The 23,418-nt window shown below is 32.5% G+C and overlaps 1 protein-coding gene across 1 annotated transcript in view; it reads left to right on the forward strand.

Annotated features, from left to right (window-relative positions):
* Positions 1-23,418, forward strand: part of LOC126884707 (RNA binding protein fox-1 homolog 3) — a 519,785-nt gene that overhangs the window by 364,009 nt on the left and 132,358 nt on the right. The window contains exons 2-3 of the mRNA XM_050650828.1: positions 17,201-17,491; positions 20,145-20,318. Coding sequence (XP_050506785.1) covers positions 17,201-17,491; positions 20,145-20,318 — 465 coding nt within the window. The remainder of the gene's footprint in view (positions 1-17,200; positions 17,492-20,144; positions 20,319-23,418) is intronic.

Here is a 23,418-nt window from a genome sequence, read left to right on the forward strand (position 1 = left end):
GCTTGTTGGAGAATTGGTGCTGGTATGCTGATAGTTTTGAAGCTGGAGAACGGAGAGGGCTTTGATGAGTAGCCTTTAACATAGTCAACGAGGGAGAGCTGTTTTGGGTCACGAGAAGACATCAGAGTGAGTGAAGCAAAAGGTCAGTCAACTTATGTGAAAGATATTTTTATGTTCGGAAACTAAAATTTTGAGTAAAAAGCGTAGGAATTAAAATTCCAATATTTCAGAAAGTAAATAGGGAGTATAGCTAATCTTGCGAATACATAATTTGGTTTTGTTTATTTTGTTGTACCAAAGTCATCGGGAACAAACCGATAAATTGTTTTTTTTTAACTAGAATAAATTTAAATGGTAGAAATTTCATTCGGACATCTGTGTCCACAGGTTTTAGATTTGATAGATTTTTAGAGTATCGATTTGATAAATAAAAGACAATTCTGTATGTTTATTTTATATTTTGCTTTATTTCTTTTCCCTATTTTATCCCGATTAGGATCAACTAAGAGATACTGAACCCACGAGAGAAGATAAGTATAACGTAAGATAATTTAGACCAGCGATTCTCAATCTGTGGTACATGTACCACTGGTGGTACATTTCATTACTTGCGGTGGTACACAAAACACACAAAAAAAATTAAAATAGTAGTACTTAGTAAGTCTTCATAATACATTATAAAAATACAGGGTGTAACAAAAATACAGGTCATAAATTAAATCACATATTCTGGGACCAAAAATAGTTCGATTAAACCTAACTTACCTTAGTACAAATGGGCACAAAGAAAAGTTACAGCCCTTTGAAGTTACAAAATAAAAATCGATTTTTTCCAATATATCGAAAACTATTTGAGTTTTCTTATTGAAAACAGACATATGAAAATCTTAAAAAAATATATAGTGAAATTTTATGGGGGTTTTGTTCCTTTAAAGCCCCCTCCCCCCCCCCAAACTTTTGTGTACGTTCCAATTAAAGTATCATTGTGGCACCATTAGTTAAACACAATATTTTTAAAACTTTTTTGTCTCTTAGTAATTTTTCGAAAAGCTAGTTTTTATCGAGATATTTTGAATATTTGTCAAATCCACCACATATTATTATTTGTATACTGTTAAGTATGATTATTATATAGAGAGCCGATAATAATATGAAAATTTATTTGTAAATTAGAGATTGAGGTATATTTTTAACCATGTTAAAAAAGAAGCCACATCTCGATAAAAGGTGCCTTATCGGAAAAATACTAAGAGGCAAAAAAATTTTAAAAACACGGTGTTCAACTAATGGTACCGCAATAATAGTTTAATTGGAACGTACACAAACATTTGGGGGTTTAAAGGCACAAAACCTCCATAAAATTGTTTTGTAAACATATTAAAAAAGAAGTCGCATCTTGATTAAAACTGGTTTATCGAAAAAATACTAAGAGGCAAAAAAGTTTCAAAAACATTGTGTTTAACTAACGGTACTACAATAATAATTGAATTGGAACGTACATAAAAGTTTGGGGGGGGGGGGGGCTTAAAGGAACAAAACCCCCATAAAATTTTTATGGGTGCACAAATTTCACTATAATTTCCTGCCATAGTAATGCCACATATTCATTTTCATTAAAAAATCTTCAATAGTTTTCGATATATCGGAAAAAATCGATTTTCATTTTGTAACTTAAGAGGGCTGTAACTTTTTTTGTGTGCATATTATTTGTACTAGGGTAAGTTAGGTTCAATCGAACTTTTTTTGGTTCCAGAATATGTGATTTAATTTATGACCTGTATTTTTGTTACACCCTGTATATGTGGTACCAAAAATAATAAAAAAAAACTGTAGGTGGTACATGACTCAAAAAGTTTGAGAACCGCTGATTTAGACATTTTCTTGATATTATAAAAAGGCACCCTGAGATTTTTTATTCATTTTTTATGTATGATTTGCGACAATTAAATAATTAATCAAATAAATAATAATTAATATAAAATTAATAAGAAGCAGATCATAACAATATATAATACACAATTTAGAACAAAAAAGTCCTATAACATTTTTTTTCTAAAGTTAACCGTTTCCAAGAAAACAATTACATTGTTCTCCATATAAGTGAATTTTTATTTTCATAAATTTGAATGACATGGCAACGTAGCCTAGAAGAACTTGCTGTGACTGTGGAAATTTAACCTTATAACCCCTTGTTTATTTACTTTGAGGTGTGATTTTTGGAGTTGTTGACATACCTGCAAAATAATGGATATGGGTTTGGTTGATATTTACATTATTTTACCTACCAGATGCAACTGACCTACAAACCTACTTTTTTAATCTTTAGATTTTTGAGTTGCGCGTTGTTGCCAGACTTCAATTTGCATATAAAAATGTATTTTCGTTTTTTTGGCCAAACGGCTGAATTTAGAAAAAAATGTTATAAGACTTTTTTGCTCTACATTGTGCCTTCTACCTATACCTTTAAGGAACGCACTATTTTCGGGGACACCCTGTATTTGGGAAATGTACCGATAGAAATTGTGGATTTCAGACAATAATGATCAACCAATATCTGGGACACGTAATGAGGGGACAGCGATGTGAAATGAGAAGACTGATAATACAAGGAAAGATAAGGTGAGGGAGGAGTATAGGAAGAAGGAGAGTGTCATAGTTGAAGAATTAAGGGACTGGTTTAAATGCAGTTTTATAGAACTCTTCATAGCAGCGGTAGATATAGTAAAGATAGTGATGATGATATCCAACCTCCGATTGTGAGATGGCACTTAAAGAAGAAGTTCAAAAATGTGAACCCTTTAAACAACAGAAGAGTGCCGGAAGAAATTTTGAAATTTCTAAACAATTGTTTTGAACAAATTTAAAAATTTTTGGGTATATTCATTAATAATGCCATTCGTTAGGTATGATATTAATTTTAGTCTTCAAGTGGATCTATTAATTGAGACTGGATCGATTGTATATTCATTTAATAATGCCATTGGTTAGGTATGATATTAATTTTAGTCTTCTAAGTGGATCTATTAATTGAGACTGGATTGTATTTAATCACTACATCACTATAAGCTATCCTATACAGGAGATAGCGCACACCTCTAGAGCTCCCAAACAGGCATACGTTAGCCGTTGGCTTAGAATAATTACGACAACAATTATTACGAGAATGAATACGAGAATAATAATTCTATTTTTCTCCTGCTGGTTTAAATGTTTTTAATTCAATGGCAGGTTAGTGACCACTTTTAATACATTGCAGTATCAGCAAGGTTACTGTTGTTACCTTGCAACGCTTTATAATATATTTGCTGTTTATAATATTTACAAAATATTGAATTGATTCATCCTGAAATTATTGAATAAATAATTAATCTAATTTGACCTAATACCACACAGCTCATTTTAAACAAAAAAGGCCTCTTGTCATTTTTATAAACAAAAATTGATAGTTTTCGAGATAAGCGATTTAAAATCTGAAAAATGTTAAATACGCATGTATAGTCCTGTCGCCAGTGGGGGTACAACGACCTCCTTAATTCAGATGGACTTACCCAAGTTTTTTTTATGTATTTTGACCCGTAGAACACGATTTTTTGATTTTAAGATTGTTATAAACAAATAACTTGAGGAATCACATAACAGCGATTTTTTGCAAAACAAAACATTTTTTTGAATTTTTTTGGTCATTTAAGCAAAAAATGTTTTTACAAGTTTTTTCGTAGGATGCATAGTTTTCGACATAAACGCGGTTGAACTTTCAAAAATTCGAAAAATTGCAATTTTTGAACCCGAATAACTTTTGATTGAAAAATAAAATAGCAATTCTGCTTACAGCATTTAAAAGTTCAAGTGAAATTCTATCGGTTTTGATTACTTTCATTGCTAAAAATTAATTTTTTTATTGTTAAACAAAGCTATAAACACATAGTGATTGAATGATGTTTTCAATGCATTTCTCATTTGAAATCGAAAGAGTACGCGGATACAGACAATTTCTACGTAGATTACGTACATTAAAACGCATGCATTGTGCACGAGAAACACTATATGTTTATGGCTTTGTTTAACAAATAAATACTTAATTTTTAGCAGTGCAAATAATCAAAACCGATAGAATTTGACTTGAACTTTCAAATGCAGTAAGCAGAATTGCTATTTTATTTTTTAATTAAAAGTTATTCGGTTTCAAAAATTGCACTTTTTCGATTTTTTGAAAGTTTAACCGCGTTTATCTCGAAAACTATGCATCCTACGAAAAAACTTGTAAGACCATTTTTTGCTGAGAATCACCCAAACAAAACAAAAAAATGTTTTGTTTTGCGAAAAATCGCTGTTAGGTAATTCCTCAAGTTATTTGTTTATAACAATCTTATCGACATCCGGATCAACTGTTACCCAAAAAATTCGTGTTCTACAGGTCAAAATACATAAAAAAAAACTTGGGTAAGTCCATCTGAATTAAGGAGGCCGTTGTACCCCCCCTGGTGACAGGACTAGTATGTAAACGCATGTATGTTGAAAGCTCATGTATGTAAATTATTATTTTTGAGGTTGCCAACTGCCTAAATTGAAATTTAAACATTCAATACAAGATTCTGACGGGTAATCGGAGTTTATTTCAATCTAGACCTTTTTTAATTGTTAATTATTATGCGCGTCCACCCGACTTTTAAGCCGCAGCACGTCGTACTATATGATACATCTCTGTCGAACGGATGCATTATACGTTTATGCGAAACATTTCCACCAAATAGTTGACATTTATTAAAATACCTAACATCGTTTTTTTAACCCTTTAATGTCGGGAACCGCATATACGCGCAAAACTTTTCTTGCCCCATATACGGGGGTTTTTGGGCATTGCGCTTCCGTTTAACACTTCCACTTATCTATTCATTTCCCGACTTTTGTGGTAAACAAGTTCGTTAGTGTCAAATTTAATAAACAAGCGCACAAGATAAACGTTTTAATAATTACATATTTATAAAAATGAATATAACGTTTCCTGCTCTGAAGTACATTTTGATGCAAGTGAATATATGCGCCTCCCGTATGCATCTAAACATTCCGTATATGTATTTGGCACCTAGGAGTTTTCTATTGGTTCTTTGCAGCACGCGGTCATATTTCAACCAATACGCGGCGAGGTGCCAAACGCATATACGGAATGTTATTCGGTGCGAAATTCATATACAGATTGTTAAATATTCGTAGACCGAAAAAGACACTTTTCATTAGAGTCAGTTAAAAGGAGATTGATTAAAATACTTGTTAGTGTATTATTTAATAAAATTAAAACAATAATTATAGTATTTGGAATGTTATTTGGTGCGAAATTCATATGCGGAATGTTAAATATTCGTAGATTAAAAAAGACGACTTTAAGTCAGTTAAAGAAGACTGATTTTAAAATATTTTGTTAATGTATATTAAATAAAATAAAACAATTATTATTACCTATATGGAATGTTATTTGATGCGAAATTTATAATGGAATCGTATGGTATAGATTTGAGAGACTTTATTATTTCTTTATTTGACTATTTCGCTTTCGCAGAATTTTTAATGTCTTGCACTTGTTGTATAGTATGTTTAGATTTATGTTTCAGCTATTCAATTCTGTTATTTCTGTTGAATTTTAGGGCTGTGCTGTGTGTTACCAGACGAAAATAGTCGTCTTTTTTGATCTACGAACATTTAACATTCCGTATATGAATTTCGCACCAAATAACATTCCATATGCTATACTTGTTTTATTTTTATTTAATAATACATTAACAAAATATTTTAAAATCAGTCTTCTTTAACTGACTTAATAAAAAGTCGTCTTTTTTAGTCTACGAATATTTAATATTCCGCATATGAATTTCGCACCAAATAACATTCCAAATACTATAATTGTTTTATTTTTATTTAATAATACATTAACACGTATGTATTTGAAAATCGATATCCTTTTAACTGACTAATAAAAAGTTATCTTTTTCCGGCTATGAATATTTAACATTCCGTATATGAATTTCGCACCGAATAATATTCCGTATATGCGTCTGACACCTCGCCGCGTATTGGTTGAAATATGACCGCGTGCCGCAAGGAATTAATAGAAAACTCCTAGGTACCAAATACATATACGGAATGTTTAGATGCCTCCCGTATATGGGACACGGCACGTTTAAAAACTCCCGTCGCGAAAGGGTTTTAATATCATACTTATTTATTGCCACTGTGCTAATAAATACGCCAATCATATAGTGCGACAGAGACGCACCATATAGTGCGACCCTTGGACGGCTTAAAAGACAAGTGGACGCGCTTAATTAACAATTAAAAAACGCTGGACGGAAGGGCCGCCCGAGAATTTTATCGTACCGATCTATTATCGTTATGGTAGTAGATACTGGCATTCTATAAAAATAACAAAGTTATCTCGTTATTTTGATATTTTAGAAACACCTTCTGTACTTGAAAGCATTTTATGATTCTACGCATCATTAATTCCTGCATTTGAGAAAATGTGCGATGCCATATTTCGGGGACACACTATAGATTGTATAGATGTATAGATTATTGCATAAATCAATAGAATGTTATAGTCATACTTTCATTTCAAATTAGTTCATTTTTCTGAGAAATTAATAGTTTAAAATATTTGCATTTCATTCTATTTCGATTACGCCAGTCAATGCACGAGACTAAGAACAAGGTATTATCTCCGAATTCTATCCTACTGCATGGATTTTAATGAAATTTTGGGAGTAGCCCAATCTCCTAATTCAAAGTCTATCCTATATACTATGGCGCTTTTATCATGGGGGAGGTTTAAAATTTAAAAATTCATTCTATAATTTGATCACATTTTTTACAAAAACCATTCATTTTAAACCCGTTTAACTGTTTGAAAGTAGAAATAACACTGTATTAAAAGGTATTGCAAAAGAAAAACAATGCATTTAAATTATGGTGGATGGGGAGTTAAATGTATATACTTTTCATTTTTCCTTAAAGTACATTAGTCATATATTTTTTTGCACCATATCTCGCTTAGTTTGTATGTAACCGACATTTAACGGTGTTCGTTTTAAAGGCCTTTTCAAACACTACAAAAGGTGTTCATCAAAAGGTACATCAATTTGAGCATGCACCAAAAAACAAACTATTTTCACCTACCATATCTCTTTTTGTATAATAAATAGAATATTTACGAAGGAACGAATCTCTTTATTATTTATAATCTAAAAAATGTTTTATGTAGTGTTTTTAGTTCGATGCATAGTTTTTAAGGTATTCACAAAAAATCCGTCCGAACAGGTGTCATTTTTCAATGAAAATGGCCAATTTTCAACGACGCATAACTCAAAAAGTATTGAGTTCTCAAAAAAAGTATAACCAGTTTTTGCTTAGAAATAGGTTCTTTAGCCACTTCCGTGCTTATTTTGACCAACAAATTTTCCACCCCTTTGAAGAAGTGGGAACCGCCCCAAGATAAAAGCGCCATAGTATATAGGGTAGATTTTGTTTCTTGAGCTATTCCCTACTTACTGTGAAAATATCAAGGACATCAATGTAGTAGGATGAAATTCGGAGCCAAATACCGTCATTGACTGCCCTACAATAATGCTCTGCTATGATCGCGTGAGAGAGGACACACATAAGATTATAGCGTAACTTTTCGAGTTTTTGAGCTACAGCAATGAATTTTATGTCATTGGAAAGGTAATTTTGCATTCTTTCAAAATATGTAAAAATATACAGGACGTATCTAAAAAAATTAAGATTTTTTATTCATTTCCGGTTCAACCGGAAGCCATATTTTTGATGAAATTTATTGTGATAATAGATAATAAAGTACCATATATGTCTGCAAAATTTCAAATTTTAGTTTTTATTAAAAAGGAAGTTACGGGCACTCGAATATTTTTTTATAAAAAATTCATAACTCCCCTCCTAAGGGGAGTTAAGAAATCTGACTAATGTCATTCAATTTACTGATAGGATATCAAAAATATATCAAAAAATAAAAAAATTCCTTGGAGCCATTTTTGAGAAAATCTAGTTCAAATTTATGTCAAATTTTGACCCCTTAAATATAGGCAACCCGTAACTTTTTCTGAAAAACGATAACATTCTTATTATAGCCCCATCTTTAGGCTATATAACGACTTTTTCAAATTAAACTTATCTTAAACACGTTTTTAGATTGGTAGGGAAATGTGTCGTGTGGGCGGTCGGCCATGTTGGCCGCCATTTTGAATTTGGAAATGTCAAATTCCGTATTTTTATTTACCTATCGATGAGCTTACTTTGAGTTAAATTTCATTCATTTCGGTCAAAATTTGCAAAAATGGGCCCTAAATAACCCCCCTATTTCGGCCCCCCTTTGAGAGGTTTTTTTTTGAAAGCTTAGTTTCTCGACAAAATTCTCTTAAACTTACTCATACCGAATTTCATCAGAATCGGTCCGGTAGTTTTTGCTGGGCGGTGGCGACATACGTACGTACGTACGTACATACTTCCGACATGTTTTTTTACTTGCTTTTTAGACTCAGGGGGACTCAAAACGTCGAAAAAAAAGTGAAATCTGAAAAAATTTTTTTGCACGATCCTATAACTTTATCTATTATACCATACTACGTATATAGTACGATAAAGTAAAAACGCTCTAAATTGAAATAAGCCGCGAATACGGGGACATAATTTTTGAATAGTAATCCGCAAAGAAACCGAATCAGAAAATTTTTCATACTGGAGCGGTCTCACAATATGGACTAATTTCTCAAGATTGTTCGCCAACAATACCGGAATTTGGAACCATCAGACAGAAGGAAACTGTTGGTTTTTGTGTTAATGGCGCCAGGACACGCGATTTGCCTACCTGTTCAAGGACGATTCGAAAATGGATTTTACGTTAATAATAGAGCATTGAATTGTTCGAGCACGATCATTATTATTTTGAGCTAAATTTTGTTTATTGTTTTATTGATCTATGGAAACGTCGATTTAATGCTGTACATTATCTTCCATTCAATAGCTGTAGTTTACGGGGAAAATGTTGATAAATGGAAGGTATGGTAAATTTTACGAATTCTCCACTATTTTGGAATAGGGATAATAGTATATTATTCAACGAGCATGTAATGATGGCTATTACTCACGATGATGAAGTTTGCGACACGGCCGTATGAAGTTTACACGTATCGTAATTCATCAGAGTGAGTAATAGTCATTACATGCGAGTAGAATACTATACTTTTTCTACGACCTTTTTTATTGTAATTAGTAAAAAATATATCTATCAACTACTCGAGATTTAAAATATAATAATTTGCAAAAATACCTAAATGCTGTACACCTAGTACGTGGCTGAATAATTGGTTACCTACTTTTACCAAATTCTTATGTATTGTAAAAATACAACAAGAAATAGTCAATCCAAGTTCTATTCGTTTCCGAAAAATTATATGCATAAATTTGTACCTACTGTCAATGAACTAATAATTAGGAAATGGCTATTATCGGCGGATGTATTTCATTCATAAAGTTTTATGTATAATTACATTTAACTATATATTTATAATATAACTAGGTATATACATATAATATGTTATTGATTAATAATATTTTAGTTTTCTGAGAAAACTAAAATGATGAAAACTAAAACAATAGTAATCAGTAAAGAACCAATCAGTATTGAACAAGTAATGGAAATAAAATACCTTGGAACTACTTTGTCAAGTTACGGTGATCTGGACAAAGAAGTCAGAAATCAAGTACAAAATGCAACTAGGCTGGTAGGATGTTTTAATACATATAATATTATATGGCGAAACCGACACGTTAACACTGAGATGAAGTCAAGAATTTATAAAGCCAGTTTACGACTAATAACGACACAATGCATCAGAAACAAGACCCGATACAGCCACAACACAAAGACTACCGGAAACGAGACTACTAGAGATGAGAATACTGAGAAGAATTGCAGGAAATATGCTGAGAGATCGAAAGAGGAGTAAAGACATTAGAAGAAAATGTAACGTACAATGTGTAAACGAATGGACACTAAATAGAAGAAAAAAGAATGGAACAACCACATAGCAGAATAGAGAGACACGTGTGGTCAAAATAGCAAGAAATAAATCGCCAATCGTAGAAGAAGCATCGGCCGACCAAGCAAAAGATGAAGCAACAATCTTCCATAGAGGGGAGGATATCAATCCGCCAATGAACAAGCAGAATTGCTTATAAAAAGGAATAAGAAGATATTGGATGAAGAAAATATTTTAATTCCTTGGCAACAGCCGGTCAAAATAATGTTGTCTTTAAATGTATTATCACTGTATTTTTTTTTATTTTCAAAATTATAAAGGCATGCCAGACAAGTCCTATAAATTTATTGTCGTTCAAATTTATCTCAACAACTTCGACTGAACCGCTATGTACCAATATTCTTCCTATTTATCTAATTCTATATCTTCTTAATCCGCACATGGATAGTCGGGGTTCTACTGTACTTATAATTTTTTTAGAGTATGATTTTCAGAATTTTGTTTGAGTTTTCTTCGAAGATTTGGAAACATTAGATTTTTGCTAAAGTGGGTATTACATTATCCTAAATTCAGGACCGATATTCAGGATACGATTTAGGACACTAAATTCAGTCACCAAAGCTCGCTAAAGTCACTATTACACTATCCTAAATTTAGGATCGTAAATTATAATCAAGTGTTGAAACGACAGGGCTTGGGTTTAAGTAGGTAAATCTTTAAAAAGCAGGTAAAAATAAAGCAAGCTGTATCGTCGCCCCCATTAGCGAAATTATTCCGATTCGATTTTTTTGCACAAACTTACTCAAAAAGAGGTCCTTATAAAAAATCGACAGGGTGCCAGGCGGACGTGGTCGAAAAATTGTTTAAACAATTTTTTTAAATAAATTCACAAAAATAATTTTTTCATTTCGAACAATTTTCTTTAGATAATTTAGGTCATTCTAAACAAAAAAGATATCTTGTCATTTTTCGCTAAAATTGATTGTTGTCGAGTTATACGCGATTTAAAATTTGAAAATGCGAAAATGGCTATTTTCAAGGCTTAATAACTAAGCGTATCGCGTATAACTCGGCAACAATGAATTTTAAAGAAAAATCAAGAGACTTTTTTGCTCATAATGACCAAAATTATCTGAAAAAAATTTGTTCGAAGTAAAAAAATTATTCTCGAAGTAAAAAAATTATTTTTGTGAATTTGTTTAAGAAAAATTGTTTAAATAATTTTTCGACCACGGCACCGCCTGGCACCCTGTGAATTTGTTATAAGGACCTCTTTTTGAGGAACTTTAAACAAAAAAATCTAATCGAAATAATTTCGGCAAGGGGGGCGATGATGCAGTCTGGACTACAGCGCTATAATTGTTAATAATTAAAAATAACAGCTTTGTATTAAAATAACGACAAAAATTCAGGATCTTAAAAGAGGGATTTTAAACTTTGATTTGATTGCTTTCTGACTTTCATAATATAATTTTTAATCGAGTTATTAAGCCTTGAAAATGGCCATTTTTGCATTTTTCAAATTTTAAATTACGTATAGCTCGACAAAGACCAATTTTAGAGAAAAATCACAAGAGACCTATTTTGCTCAAAATGACTCAAATTATCTAACAAAAATTGTTAGAAATGAAAAAAACTATTTTTGTGAATTTGTTTAAAAATATTATTTAAACAATTTTTCGACCACGGCACCTCCCGGCACCCTGTGAATTTGTTATAAGGACCTCTTTTTAAGTAAGTCTTTGCAAAAAATCGAATCAGAATAATTTCGCTAACGGGGGCGACGATACAGGCTGGTCTAAACCTTAACTGAGCGTTCTTGGGTGCTTGGCATATGTGTGCCATTAATTATTATGAATGTCCCTATTATTATCAGCATCCAGTGACATTTTTATTGTTTTGGGTACATAGAAAATGGTACCCTTGTAAATCCGATTTTTAGAACGTCGAAAACCATCCTAATTAGGATGCTAACTGACTAAATGCGATTACACTATCCTGAATTCAGGACGTTCTAAATATCGGACACTAAATTTAGGAAGATGTAATAGCCTCTTTAGCATACCTTGGTTAATGACTTTTTTTTTCAAAAATTTTACTCTTTTGTTTTCCTCAAAGGTGGTTTTTACCGCATCTTTAATAAAATGTGTTCCAAGATTGATGATTTCTGCAATACAAGAATAATTTTGCCGGTGAGTGAAGGTATACTCTGAACCTATTCAAATTTTATTTGTATCGACAAATCGTTTGAAAAATTTCTAAAATAAACATAAGTAATATTTTTATACGAATATGAAATTACTTCACGTGATTGATTTTTTAATGCTCTGCGTAATTTTTAACAAGACTTTAAATTTGGATTTCTGGTTATATTAGGTAAATAAAATTTTCCTTGTTTTTAATAATAAAATCGTTTTTCAATGTTCCTCGTTTAAGCGTTTTCTTCCCATATCATACTTTAGATATGCTTTAATAAGATACAGCATTTACTGTCAAAAGTGCTTATGCCTACGAAATTTACGACCTTGTTGTGAGCGGAAACTCTTTTTCAATGCTACATTTTCATGGCTCCCTGAAAAGACGCATCTTGTTTTACTCGAAATCGTGGAAAATGAAACAGTAATTTTAGAAATAGCACATGTGTGAGTAATAAGAAAGGAAGGCGATAAATACCAGCTGAATTTCATCCTTGAAAGCGTTCTGTGAACTCCCAAGTGCATAATTTAGATGTACCGATTAGAGGTGTAGATCTGGCAACTAGTGTTTTGAAACGGTGATTTTCTTGGTTGCTAGATAAATATACTCATTAGAAGCTTGTATCTATTGTTGTTTTTTGTGTTTTCTTTTGCTTTGAGTTGAGAAGCAACATATATCTCGAAGAGCAAAACCAAGAACCTACACGACCGTAATAAGGCCGATAGTGACGTAGGCTTCTGAAACATGGGTCACAACAAAAAAGCACCAAGAGGTGATATTTAATTTGGAAGCGGAAAATACTGCGCAAAATCTTTGGTGGGAATAACTTAAATAAACAGTGGATAAGAAGAACAAATAACGATCTAACTGAGCTCTATCTATACTAGCGGTAATTAAGGTGTTAAGACTTATATGGTTGGGGCATGCGCAGAGAATGATTCCATTTAGAATTCTCTAGAATGGTACTATCTAGTCAGCATTGGCAGGCAAAAGGCGAAGAGGAAGACAGAGGTCAAGATGGAGCAACGTAGTTAAAGAAGATATGAGGGGACTTAACGTAACCAACTAGGAAAGAAAAGCAACTGACAAAAGGAAGTGGAAAAGAATAGTACATCAAGCCATGGGTCTACTAGGCTCGTAGTGCTTAGATATTATGATTACTTTATAATGTTGCCTGCATAACATGTTCCTCCGTTCTCATATGTTCTTTTTTACTCGGTTTTTTGAAAATCTAGTAACGTGTTCTTCTTTTATGAAGCTAAGTATTTTTAACATGGATGCTTTCGAGCATTCAGTACGTGGATGGCTAGTTTTTTTAGTTGTGACCGCCCCTAGTTTTTAATGGGTATCAAAGAGACTAAACTCTATCGAAAATCTGACACACAGGAAGATTTATTCGGTATTACCAGATATTTTTTATACAGAAACTTAGTTCCAGTGTTAGTTAGTAGTTTAGTGGTCAGTTCGAATGAAAAATGATTGAACGTTATTTGTTATTACTTCTTCGTGGCCTTTCTTTCCAGGAACTCCCACACTAATTTTTGATGGGGTTCTTCACATCTGGTTAGTTTCCAGACTATGATAATAGCGGAATTTCTTGCTCTATCAAAAAACTTTTAATAATTTTATCGGTAGGAAAGGTGCTCTATTCTGTTCCGTTTGATTCATTTCAGGAACCAATCTTGTCTGCAAGATTCTGTCGTATAGTTTCCTTCTACCACATAATAAACTAACGTCCCATTCCTTTGCCACTCATTACAGACCAGGTCATTACTTCTTTGGTACATTTAATTTTTTTTGTTATATTTTTATTATATTTTTATGCCTTTTATATTTTTCCACTGGACGTCTTTGGACAAATTGGGCGTTATAATCCATAATTTCAGCCATAGTACTATATCACTAAAGCAAACCTGCATACGTAAAGAAAAATTATAAAAACAAAATGATTTGTATTCATCATCATTCTCTTTCCCTTATCCCTATGCGGGGTCGGCTTCTCTCGGCTAATCACATTTCTCCACACAATTCTATCTTGGGTCATATCAATGTTAATCCCCTTTACCAACATGTCCTGCCTTATCGTCTCCCCCAGGTCTTCTTTGGTCTTCCTCTCCTACTCCTTCCAGGAATCTGCATTTCAGCTATTCTTCGTATTGGGTGATTAACGTCTCGACGTTGAACATGATCAAACCATCTTAACCTATGCTCTCTCATGTTGGCATCAATTGGTGCCACACCTAGACTTCCCCTAATATACTCTTTTCTAATTTTATCCTTCTTTGTCACTCCACTCATCCATCTAAGCATTCTCATTTCCGCCACATGCATTCGTTGTTCCTCTTTCTTTTTCACTGCCCAACATTCAGTTCCGCACATCATAGCCGGTCTTATGGCTGTTTTATAGAATTTTCCCTTCAGCTTCATTGGAATTTTTCTGTCACACAACACACCACTCGCTTCCTTCCACTTCATCCATCCAGCCCTAATTCTACTGCATGCATCTTCATCTATTTCTCCATTACTCTGTAATACCGATCCTAGGTACTTAAAACTATTGCTTTTCACAATCATTTCACCATCCAAAGATACAATTTTATTTGTAGTAACTCCATCTTTAAATGAACATTCCAAATACTCTGTTTTTGTCCTACTAAGTTTTAAACCTTTTTCCTCCTGAGCTTGTATCCACTGTTCTAGTTTTTGTTCTAATTTTCTTTCACTATTTTATGTGGATAGAAAGAAATAAAAGAAAGAAATAAGAACAGTATTAATGTAGATGAGAATAGTTGGGGGAAGCAAAGATAATATGAGAAACAGATTTATAATGTAATTTATGAAAAGAGTTGAAAGTCACGATTGAAAGACACATGACGATTAACACAATTCGGACTTCTCTGTTTCTCTTTGACTATTTCAAGATCCTTATTCTAATCTTGGGGCATTTCTTCAGCGTTCCATACTTCTATTATCAACTCACTGATTTGGTTTCGTAAGACTTCTCCTCCGTGTTTTAAGTTCTCTGCTGCAATGCCGATCTGTACCATCTGTGAATAAGTCGATAACTCAAAAATGCAATTTTTCGGTATGGCCATTTTAAACATTTTATTAGTTTTGAAGAATAAAAATTTAAGATTTGACTTATCCACTTATTCACGGTCTGTACCATCTGTGAATAAGTCGATAACTCAAAAATGCAAACTTTTCGGTATGGCCATTTTAAACATTTTATTAATTTTGAAGAATAAAAAATTTAAGATTTGACTTATCCACTTATTCACGGATGGTACAGCGATCTCACCGGAGCTTTTGTGATTTTTCATATCTTTTATTATTTCTTCAATTTCTTCTTTTGTGGGATTTTATTGCATATAGTTAATACATAAATAACTATAATTTTCTTACAGTGCCATACCCCACCTCTATTATGTCTATATATTTTGTATTTCGTCTGCCGAGTGCATCACGGACGCGATGCCTTGGTGCATTCTAGAATGTCAAACCGAGTGTATTTCTGGACAACCCTTTGTTCGTTTATGTGACATAAATAGTCACTGCTAAATCTGTATTGCAATGTGCTTTTCAATGCCCCCTTTTTTGCTTTGACGTGCCCTAAAAAGTGCATGCATCACGAACTTCAAAAAATCCAGCCATCTGGAAATGTAGTTTTCCGCCGGAAAGCAGTTTTTGATGTCGAAAAATAATTACAGACAATTTTTAGATGGTGTTCAGCATACCAGATACACAATTTTATGTAATTAATTTGAAATCTTTTTTATATCACGTGGAGTGACTGAATAGTTTTAAATCAAACTCACGGAAAATGAAAATTATAAAAAACAATAAATATAGAAGAGGTATGAAAATAAAAATCGGAGACTTTAATGCTAAAATAAAATAGGCAATAATAATACAGGGCATTATTACAAGTGACGGGAAAGGAGGGAATAGGGGAGATAAACGATAAGGGAAATCGATTAACCTAATTTTACGAATAAAATGAACTTGTAATAGGTGGAAGTATCTTTAAACATAGCTGATATATAAGGAAATATGGATATCACCAGGAGGGAGGTACTAGAACCAGGTAGACCACATAACAATTGAATATAAATGAGGAAGCTGGTTGCAAGATTTTAAGAGTTTAAGAGGTGCTGATGTGGTGTCAGACCACATGCTAGTCAGAGCGAAACTAAGAGGGAAAAAGAAAGAGAAGACCAGACAACAGATGAAAGAGAACTACAAAGATACAACATGAAAAAATTGGACTAAAATGGGTTGAGGTGAAAAGCAGAGCAAGAAATAGAAGGTAATAGAAGGAACTAGTTCACAGTTTATCCAGATAATCAACTAGAAAGAAAATGCGCTGTCCTGGCCAGTCATCGATCTTAAACTTTTGACCAAAAAACGCATAAGCGCCCAATCTTACACAAGGGGGGATGGAACTAGAGAGATATAGAAAATGAAGAAATTTAGGTATATCGATTGGAATAACATACATTTAAATATAAAGTATCTATACTAAAATCCCAATAAAGATGCACTAGAAATAAACAAATCAAGACACGTTGAATTTTATGAGGAGCACTCCCAAATCATGATTTACAATGTATATACATTTTAAACCCCAAATCATGATTTACAATGTTTATAAATAAATTGTAAATCATGATTCAGGAATGCTTCTCGTAACATTCAATTGTCTTGGTTTGTTTATTTCCAGTGCATCTTTATTGTGATTTAAGTATAGATATTTCCTGGCCGGAAATTTTCAACATAACGTATAACATTCTTAGAAATTAGCAAAATAATTCAATCTTTTTCAGACGTTTCGACGATTTCTCATTTTCAATTTATTTTTATTTTGTATCTTACATGTTATACTACTAAAAGCTAAAACTACAAATTAGACAAAACAGTTCATAATTTTCATTTCTGACTATTTTTTATTGTTTCAGCATATGGTGCAGACGGGTATGACAGCTCCTTTCCCAGGGGCTGCGACCGCCACACCAGCAGGCTTCCCAACACAAAATGGCGAAGTCAAATCTGGGGCGGAGGATAAACCTACGGTGACTGCTCTCCTTCCGCCCCCAACAGGTGCCCCGGCACCAGGAGCAGGACCGCCTTTTAGCCCGCCACCCCCTCAACCCCCGACAACAGTGGAACCACCCGTCAGTATAGCTTGTAGTCCCGTGACGTTGGCCGCTCAGGCACAGTCTCAGTATAAATGTGAACCTCTTTCAACAGTAAGTAAAATGACATGTCTACTTTAACTCTTTTATTTAAAAAAATACTAATTTGCTATACAATTATACACTTTAGAAGTATACTATACAATTAGCATCCAATATGTGAGGTTTTATTCCTCTGGACATTGCAACCACGTGGGAAGAGTCCTGGTTGCCTGGGTTAAATCCAGGAATATTTTCAACATCACAACATAATAACATTATGTAAAGTTTGTTTAGCAGTAAATGGTTGACTTCAATGGTCAATACTTGTACTGGTACTTAGTATAAAAGGCCCGGTTTCAGGTAAAATTTAAATATGTTTAAATGTTTGTTTTTCTATAATCTTAGCAATTAAAATAGATTTAATTTATTTTAAAACTCATTTGAAAACATTCATTTCGGGTATATAAGGCAAAGCAGTATATTTTACATCCGTTTATTTTGTTTTTGTCGTTGTCATTATTGTAAATTTTGTCGATCCTTTGCTTGATTATAGGCGTACCGTCTAGTCAGTGTTAATTGTCAAAAGACCAACTCTGTCAACCTCGTCTGCTTATCGCTCCGGACCGGTTTTAACAATGTGCCAAGTCAGATAAATTTAATAATATTTACGACCGCATTAATTGAAGTCAACCATTTACTGCTAAACAAACTTTAACAAATTTTAAAACTTTATAACATTTAAAGGGTTTTTACCCAAAAGATTTAGGTGGCTCAGGCTGGTACATTATTGAATTTTAACACTGATGATAATCCGAAAAAGTTCTGTTCTGTAACCTTTTTAGAGACTTTTAAATATACCTTTTACAAAGGAATCTAGTATTTTTGTGATTTATGGTATACAGCAAGCTACTGGAATTTATTTTCATCGTGGATTTTCCTTTTATTATTATTTTCATCATAGATCTTCCATTTCTACTTTGCACTATACACAAAAAATATATCTTGGAATGCTCTAACCACAGAGGAATTATGCTTCTAAATGCAGCTTATAAAATATTCTCCATCATCTATGCCATCGTATGTCACCATATACAGAACGAATAATAGTAAAATACCAGGCTGGTTTCAAAGGTGGTAAATTGGCAAGTCATCAGATTGCAATCCTGAGAAAAATTTTAGAAAAAACACTAGAATATAACATATCTACTTTCTTCTTAAGGTTCCATCTTCTATTGAAGCTTGGACATCAACATGGCAATTCTTATTTTACTTACAGTAACTCTAAATAGTTGTAGCCCAGTCGGGATAGCATTTGACCTAGCATTAGGAGCTGCCCCAAATTTTATTTTTCTAATCTTTAGGGAGGGTCAATATTAGTATAAATTTAAAATCTCGACTGAATTCCGCCGTTGCGTTAGCCGCCATCTTGATTTTAAACGAGAACCGTTTTTGCTCAATATCTCCGCCATTTTAAATTTTTTGACAAAAAGTGTAGAAACTGAAATTGTTGAAAATGCGATTTTCTATAGTTTCATTTATTATAATTTTTTTCGTGCGGTCGATATTTTCTGAGTTATGAGGGGAAAATAGTGACAGTTGTAGCATAATTATTGAATTATTGAATTATCTCGTTTATTATTAGTTTTACAACAAATATATACCTATACAAAAATTAAGAGAATTAAATTTTGTATAATTTTGATGCCGTACATTTTTTTGATAAAATCAATATTTAAGGTAGTACGTATGTGGTAAAGGTGCGAGCGTAAGACCTGATTGATTTTGTAGCAATTGTTTTTGTTCAATATCTCCGCCATTTTCAACTTTTCGACAAAAAGTGTAAGAACTGAAATTGTTGCAATTACGATTTACTACAATTTTTCGAGAGAACCAGTGGCGGGTCTGCAAGGGGGGAAATGGAAAAATTCCCCCCAACAGGGTCCAAAATTTAAAAAAAAATTGTTGAAACATCACGATATATTAGCTGACATAAAACTTATAATATCGACAGACAAATTCAACCAATCAAACCCGCTAGTTAATAAAATTAAGTGAACTTAATGCATATAATGTCTTTTTATGTTTTTTATATACTTAGTTTGGTTGATGTTTCATTGGAAGTTTAATTGGAATTGGTTGATGTTTCATTGGAATTACCTTTCAAATAATCTATCACACGACTCCTATTCTCATTTAAAAAATCATCGATGACGTCATCACGTCCAGTTGGGTGACGTCACTAGTATGATATATATGCCAAAAAGTCGTAATTTAAAAATAAAAATTGATTTGTTTCGGAATTTATTTTCAAAATTGCCCATTCATGGAAAAATGAATTTATTCCAAACTTTACGTGCTCACTGTATATTAAACAATAGTGGTGCCAATACACAACCCTTTTTTACACCCTGAAAAATCTTTATTTCTTCCAACATTTGATCCTTAATTCTTATTTTGACTTTCTAGTTCCAGTAGAGCTTTGAAATTACTCTGATGTCGCGGCTGTCAATGTTATGACATTATTATATATACTTCTTATAATATTTATAGACTACAAAGAACCCTTCGATTCTGTTTATACATATAAATGTTCAGAGCAATGAAAGAGTTAGGAGTACCAAATCAGTGATTAAATTTAACAAAACTAACTCTTTCATTACAATCAATAATTTGTGGCTTAATCCCATATAAACATAATATTTAAATGATTTTTATTTATTTTCAGGAAACCGAAAATGGCCCTACAGTCCAAGTTCCAACCTCAGAGTCCTCAGATGGAACGGTAAATCCATCAGTAGCACAGGCAGCTTCAGATATTATTAAGAATCAACCAAAAAGGCTACATGTCTCGAACATTCCATTCAGATTTAGGGACCCAGATCTTAGAGCAATGTTTGGGGTAAGTTGCTTCCAATTATTATAATAATTAACCACACCTCGAAATTTAACTTTTTTCTTTTAGAAGAAGTGTTCTTTCCAAAACTGTTTTCTTAATTTAATTTAATCTAATAGTTGCCGAGATATTATATTTGTTTATAAGCCAAAAAATTGTTTAAAACTTTAAAACATTCCTGAGGCCGCTCAAATAGTCCAATTTCAATTCTGTAAATTACGTTGGATCTTAGTGCTTTTTTAGCCCAGTAAATGAATGGGAAATACGGCGAGACCATGTAATTTTCAGGGGCAACTCCGAATTGCATGAAAATTTGGATTTAGGTTCTACTTACCCTCCACTTCAAAGTTGAAATTGTGCCGTTGGTTGCTTTTACTTGGAGGGGTGACAGTCACCCCTTCTCGGGGGTAAAAAACCATAGGTTCAAGATAAGACCGGAAATGGATAAATTGACTGATTTTAAGCATTTTTTTGTTCTATAGAGTTTTTTATGTTAGTCAATACTTTTTGACTTATTTGCTATTTGCGATTGAAAATGTTTATTTTTCGACAAAAAAACTACGTTTTCAGACGGTTTTTCGCAAATAACTCAAAAAGTAAATATCTGATCAAAAAAGATGTCCTTAGCAAAAGTGTAGCTTATAAAAAACCGAAAAAAATGGTGTATCAGTAAAGTCTATCAATCGAGTAAAAACAAAGTTGTAGCTCATGAAAAATACGTTCTTATTCGTATAACTCCAAATCGAATATTTCAAGGTGAAATCACCGAAAAATTAAGCACTTTTCGGGAAAAACTCATTTAAACTTTTTTAAAGTTTTTATAAAAAGCTTTATTTTAATTGTTCATAAACGTCTCTAGCATTAAAAATAAGCGAGTTACGCTCAAAATAAAGTTGGCCCTCTTTTTTTTTGTAAAAAAATCATGAAAATCTCCCCGTGTTTAGTTCTTCAAATGAAATTAATCGCTACCGCTTTACAAAAAATTTACTTACTTATCTATCTTTTATATGATCTGTCAGTCTCGCCGGTTTAAAGTGCTTATTTTTGAAAGGGTTATAGTTGAAAAAGCTTGAACGGGTCACTATCCACGAGTGTATGCAAATTTTCAACAGCCATATCTTAACCAATTTTTGTCTCACGGAAAAACAAAATAAAACGCAGATTTATAATAGCAAAACCTACATTTTTTTACTCTTTAAGATTTTTCTTATCGCTAATACTTTTTAAGTTATTTTAAAAAAGGTAATTTTTCAAAAATGTTTAGAAAATTTTTTTTTACTATAAAACCAAATTTTTTCAAAAATAAGCTCTTTAAACCAATCAAACATACAGATCATATAAACAATACACATGCAGTTAAAATAAATGGTAAACCGGTAACGATTAATTTTATTTAGGGTGCTAAATAGAAGGAGATTTTCACGATTTTTTTTTACCAAAAAAAGGCGCCAACTTTTTTTTTCAGTGTAACTCGTTTATTTTTGACGATAAAAATTTTTGTAAAAAACAAGTATAAAGCCTTTTTTAGATAATTTAAAAATATAAATAAGCTTTTCCCGAAAAGTGCTTAATTTTTCGGTCATTTCCCGTTGAATTATTCAATTTGGAATTAGAGGAATAAGAACGTATTTTTCATGAGCTACAACTTTGCTTTTACCCAATTTATAGACGTTCTTATACACCATTTTTTTCTTTTTTTTTTATAAGCTACACTTTTACTAAGAATATTTTTTTCGATAAAATATTTACTTTTGAGTTATTGGCGAAAAACTGTCTGAAAACGTAGTTCTTTTGTCGAAAAATTAATATTTTCAATGGCGAATAACTCAAAAATTATTAACTTCCGTAAAAAACTTTATAGAGCGAAAGTTGCTTATAATCTGTCAATTTATCCATTTCCGGGCTTATTTTAAACACGCGTTTTTCACCCCCCGAGATGGGGTGACTGTCACCCCCCAAGTAAAAGCAACCAACGGCACAAATTCAACTTTGAAGTGAAGTGTAAGTAAAACCTAAATCCAAATTTTCATGCAATTCGGAGTTGCCCCTGAAAATTTACGTCACTCCGAAACGGTCATTTATTGGGCTATTTATACCAGAAGTCCACTTATATTTTCTCCCATTTTAACTGCCTATAACTTCTAAACGGCTCAAGATAAAAATATGCGATTTTCGCTGAAATGTTTTATTTTAGTAAAACTTTTGTTTGAATGGATTGAATTTTTATATCGCTTTCAATAACGAAAAAAAAGGCGGATTAAAAAAAACACGTTGTTGACTTTTTTTTAATGGAACACCCAGTATATTTTTCTATACATTGAAAGAAAGGTCATTCCCCTATCCAGTGATATAAAGTTTTTTAAAATCGATTGTCAAATGACTGAGTAATTAATTATTAAAATGAGAGATGCAACGTGGAAATCACATAACTACATAACATAATATGATTAAAATAACTAATCAAATTGATATTCTGTTTGTGATTTCCACATTGCATCTCTCATTTTAAAAATTAAATCTCTGTCATTTGACAACCGATTTCAAAAAACTTTATATCACTGGATAGGTGAAAGACCGTTCTTTTAATTTACAAAAAAATATACTGGGGGTTTCGTTTAAAAAAAGTCAACGTTTTTTTTTTCAAAAATCCGTCATTTATTTTTTCAAAAGCGATATAAAAAATTCAATCCATTCAAACAAAACCTTCACTAAAATAAAACATTTCAGCGAAAACCGCATATTTCTATCTTGATCCGTTTAGAAGTTCTTCTTCTTCTTGTGCCACTCCTAACGGAGATTGGAAATCGTCAAGGCTACCCTGACTTTGTTTACAGCTGACCTAAAAAGTTCATTAGTGGTGCAGCCAAACCACTCTCTCAAATTCCGCAACCATGACATTCTTCTACGGCCTGGATTCCGTCTTCCTTCTATTTTTCCTTGCATTATATTTTGAAGTAATGCGTATTTATGACCTCTCATCAAGTGACCCAAATACTCGAGTTTTCTTCGTTTTATCCTTAACAAAATTTCTGGGTATCTTCCTATCCTTCGTATTACTTCAAGATTTGTGATTCTTTCAACCCAACTTATCTTCAGCATTCGACGG

This window comes from Diabrotica virgifera, chromosome 5, assembly GCF_917563875.1.
Source record: "Diabrotica virgifera virgifera chromosome 5, PGI_DIABVI_V3a".
In the NCBI taxonomy this organism is placed as follows: domain Eukaryota; kingdom Metazoa; phylum Arthropoda; class Insecta; order Coleoptera; family Chrysomelidae; genus Diabrotica; species Diabrotica virgifera.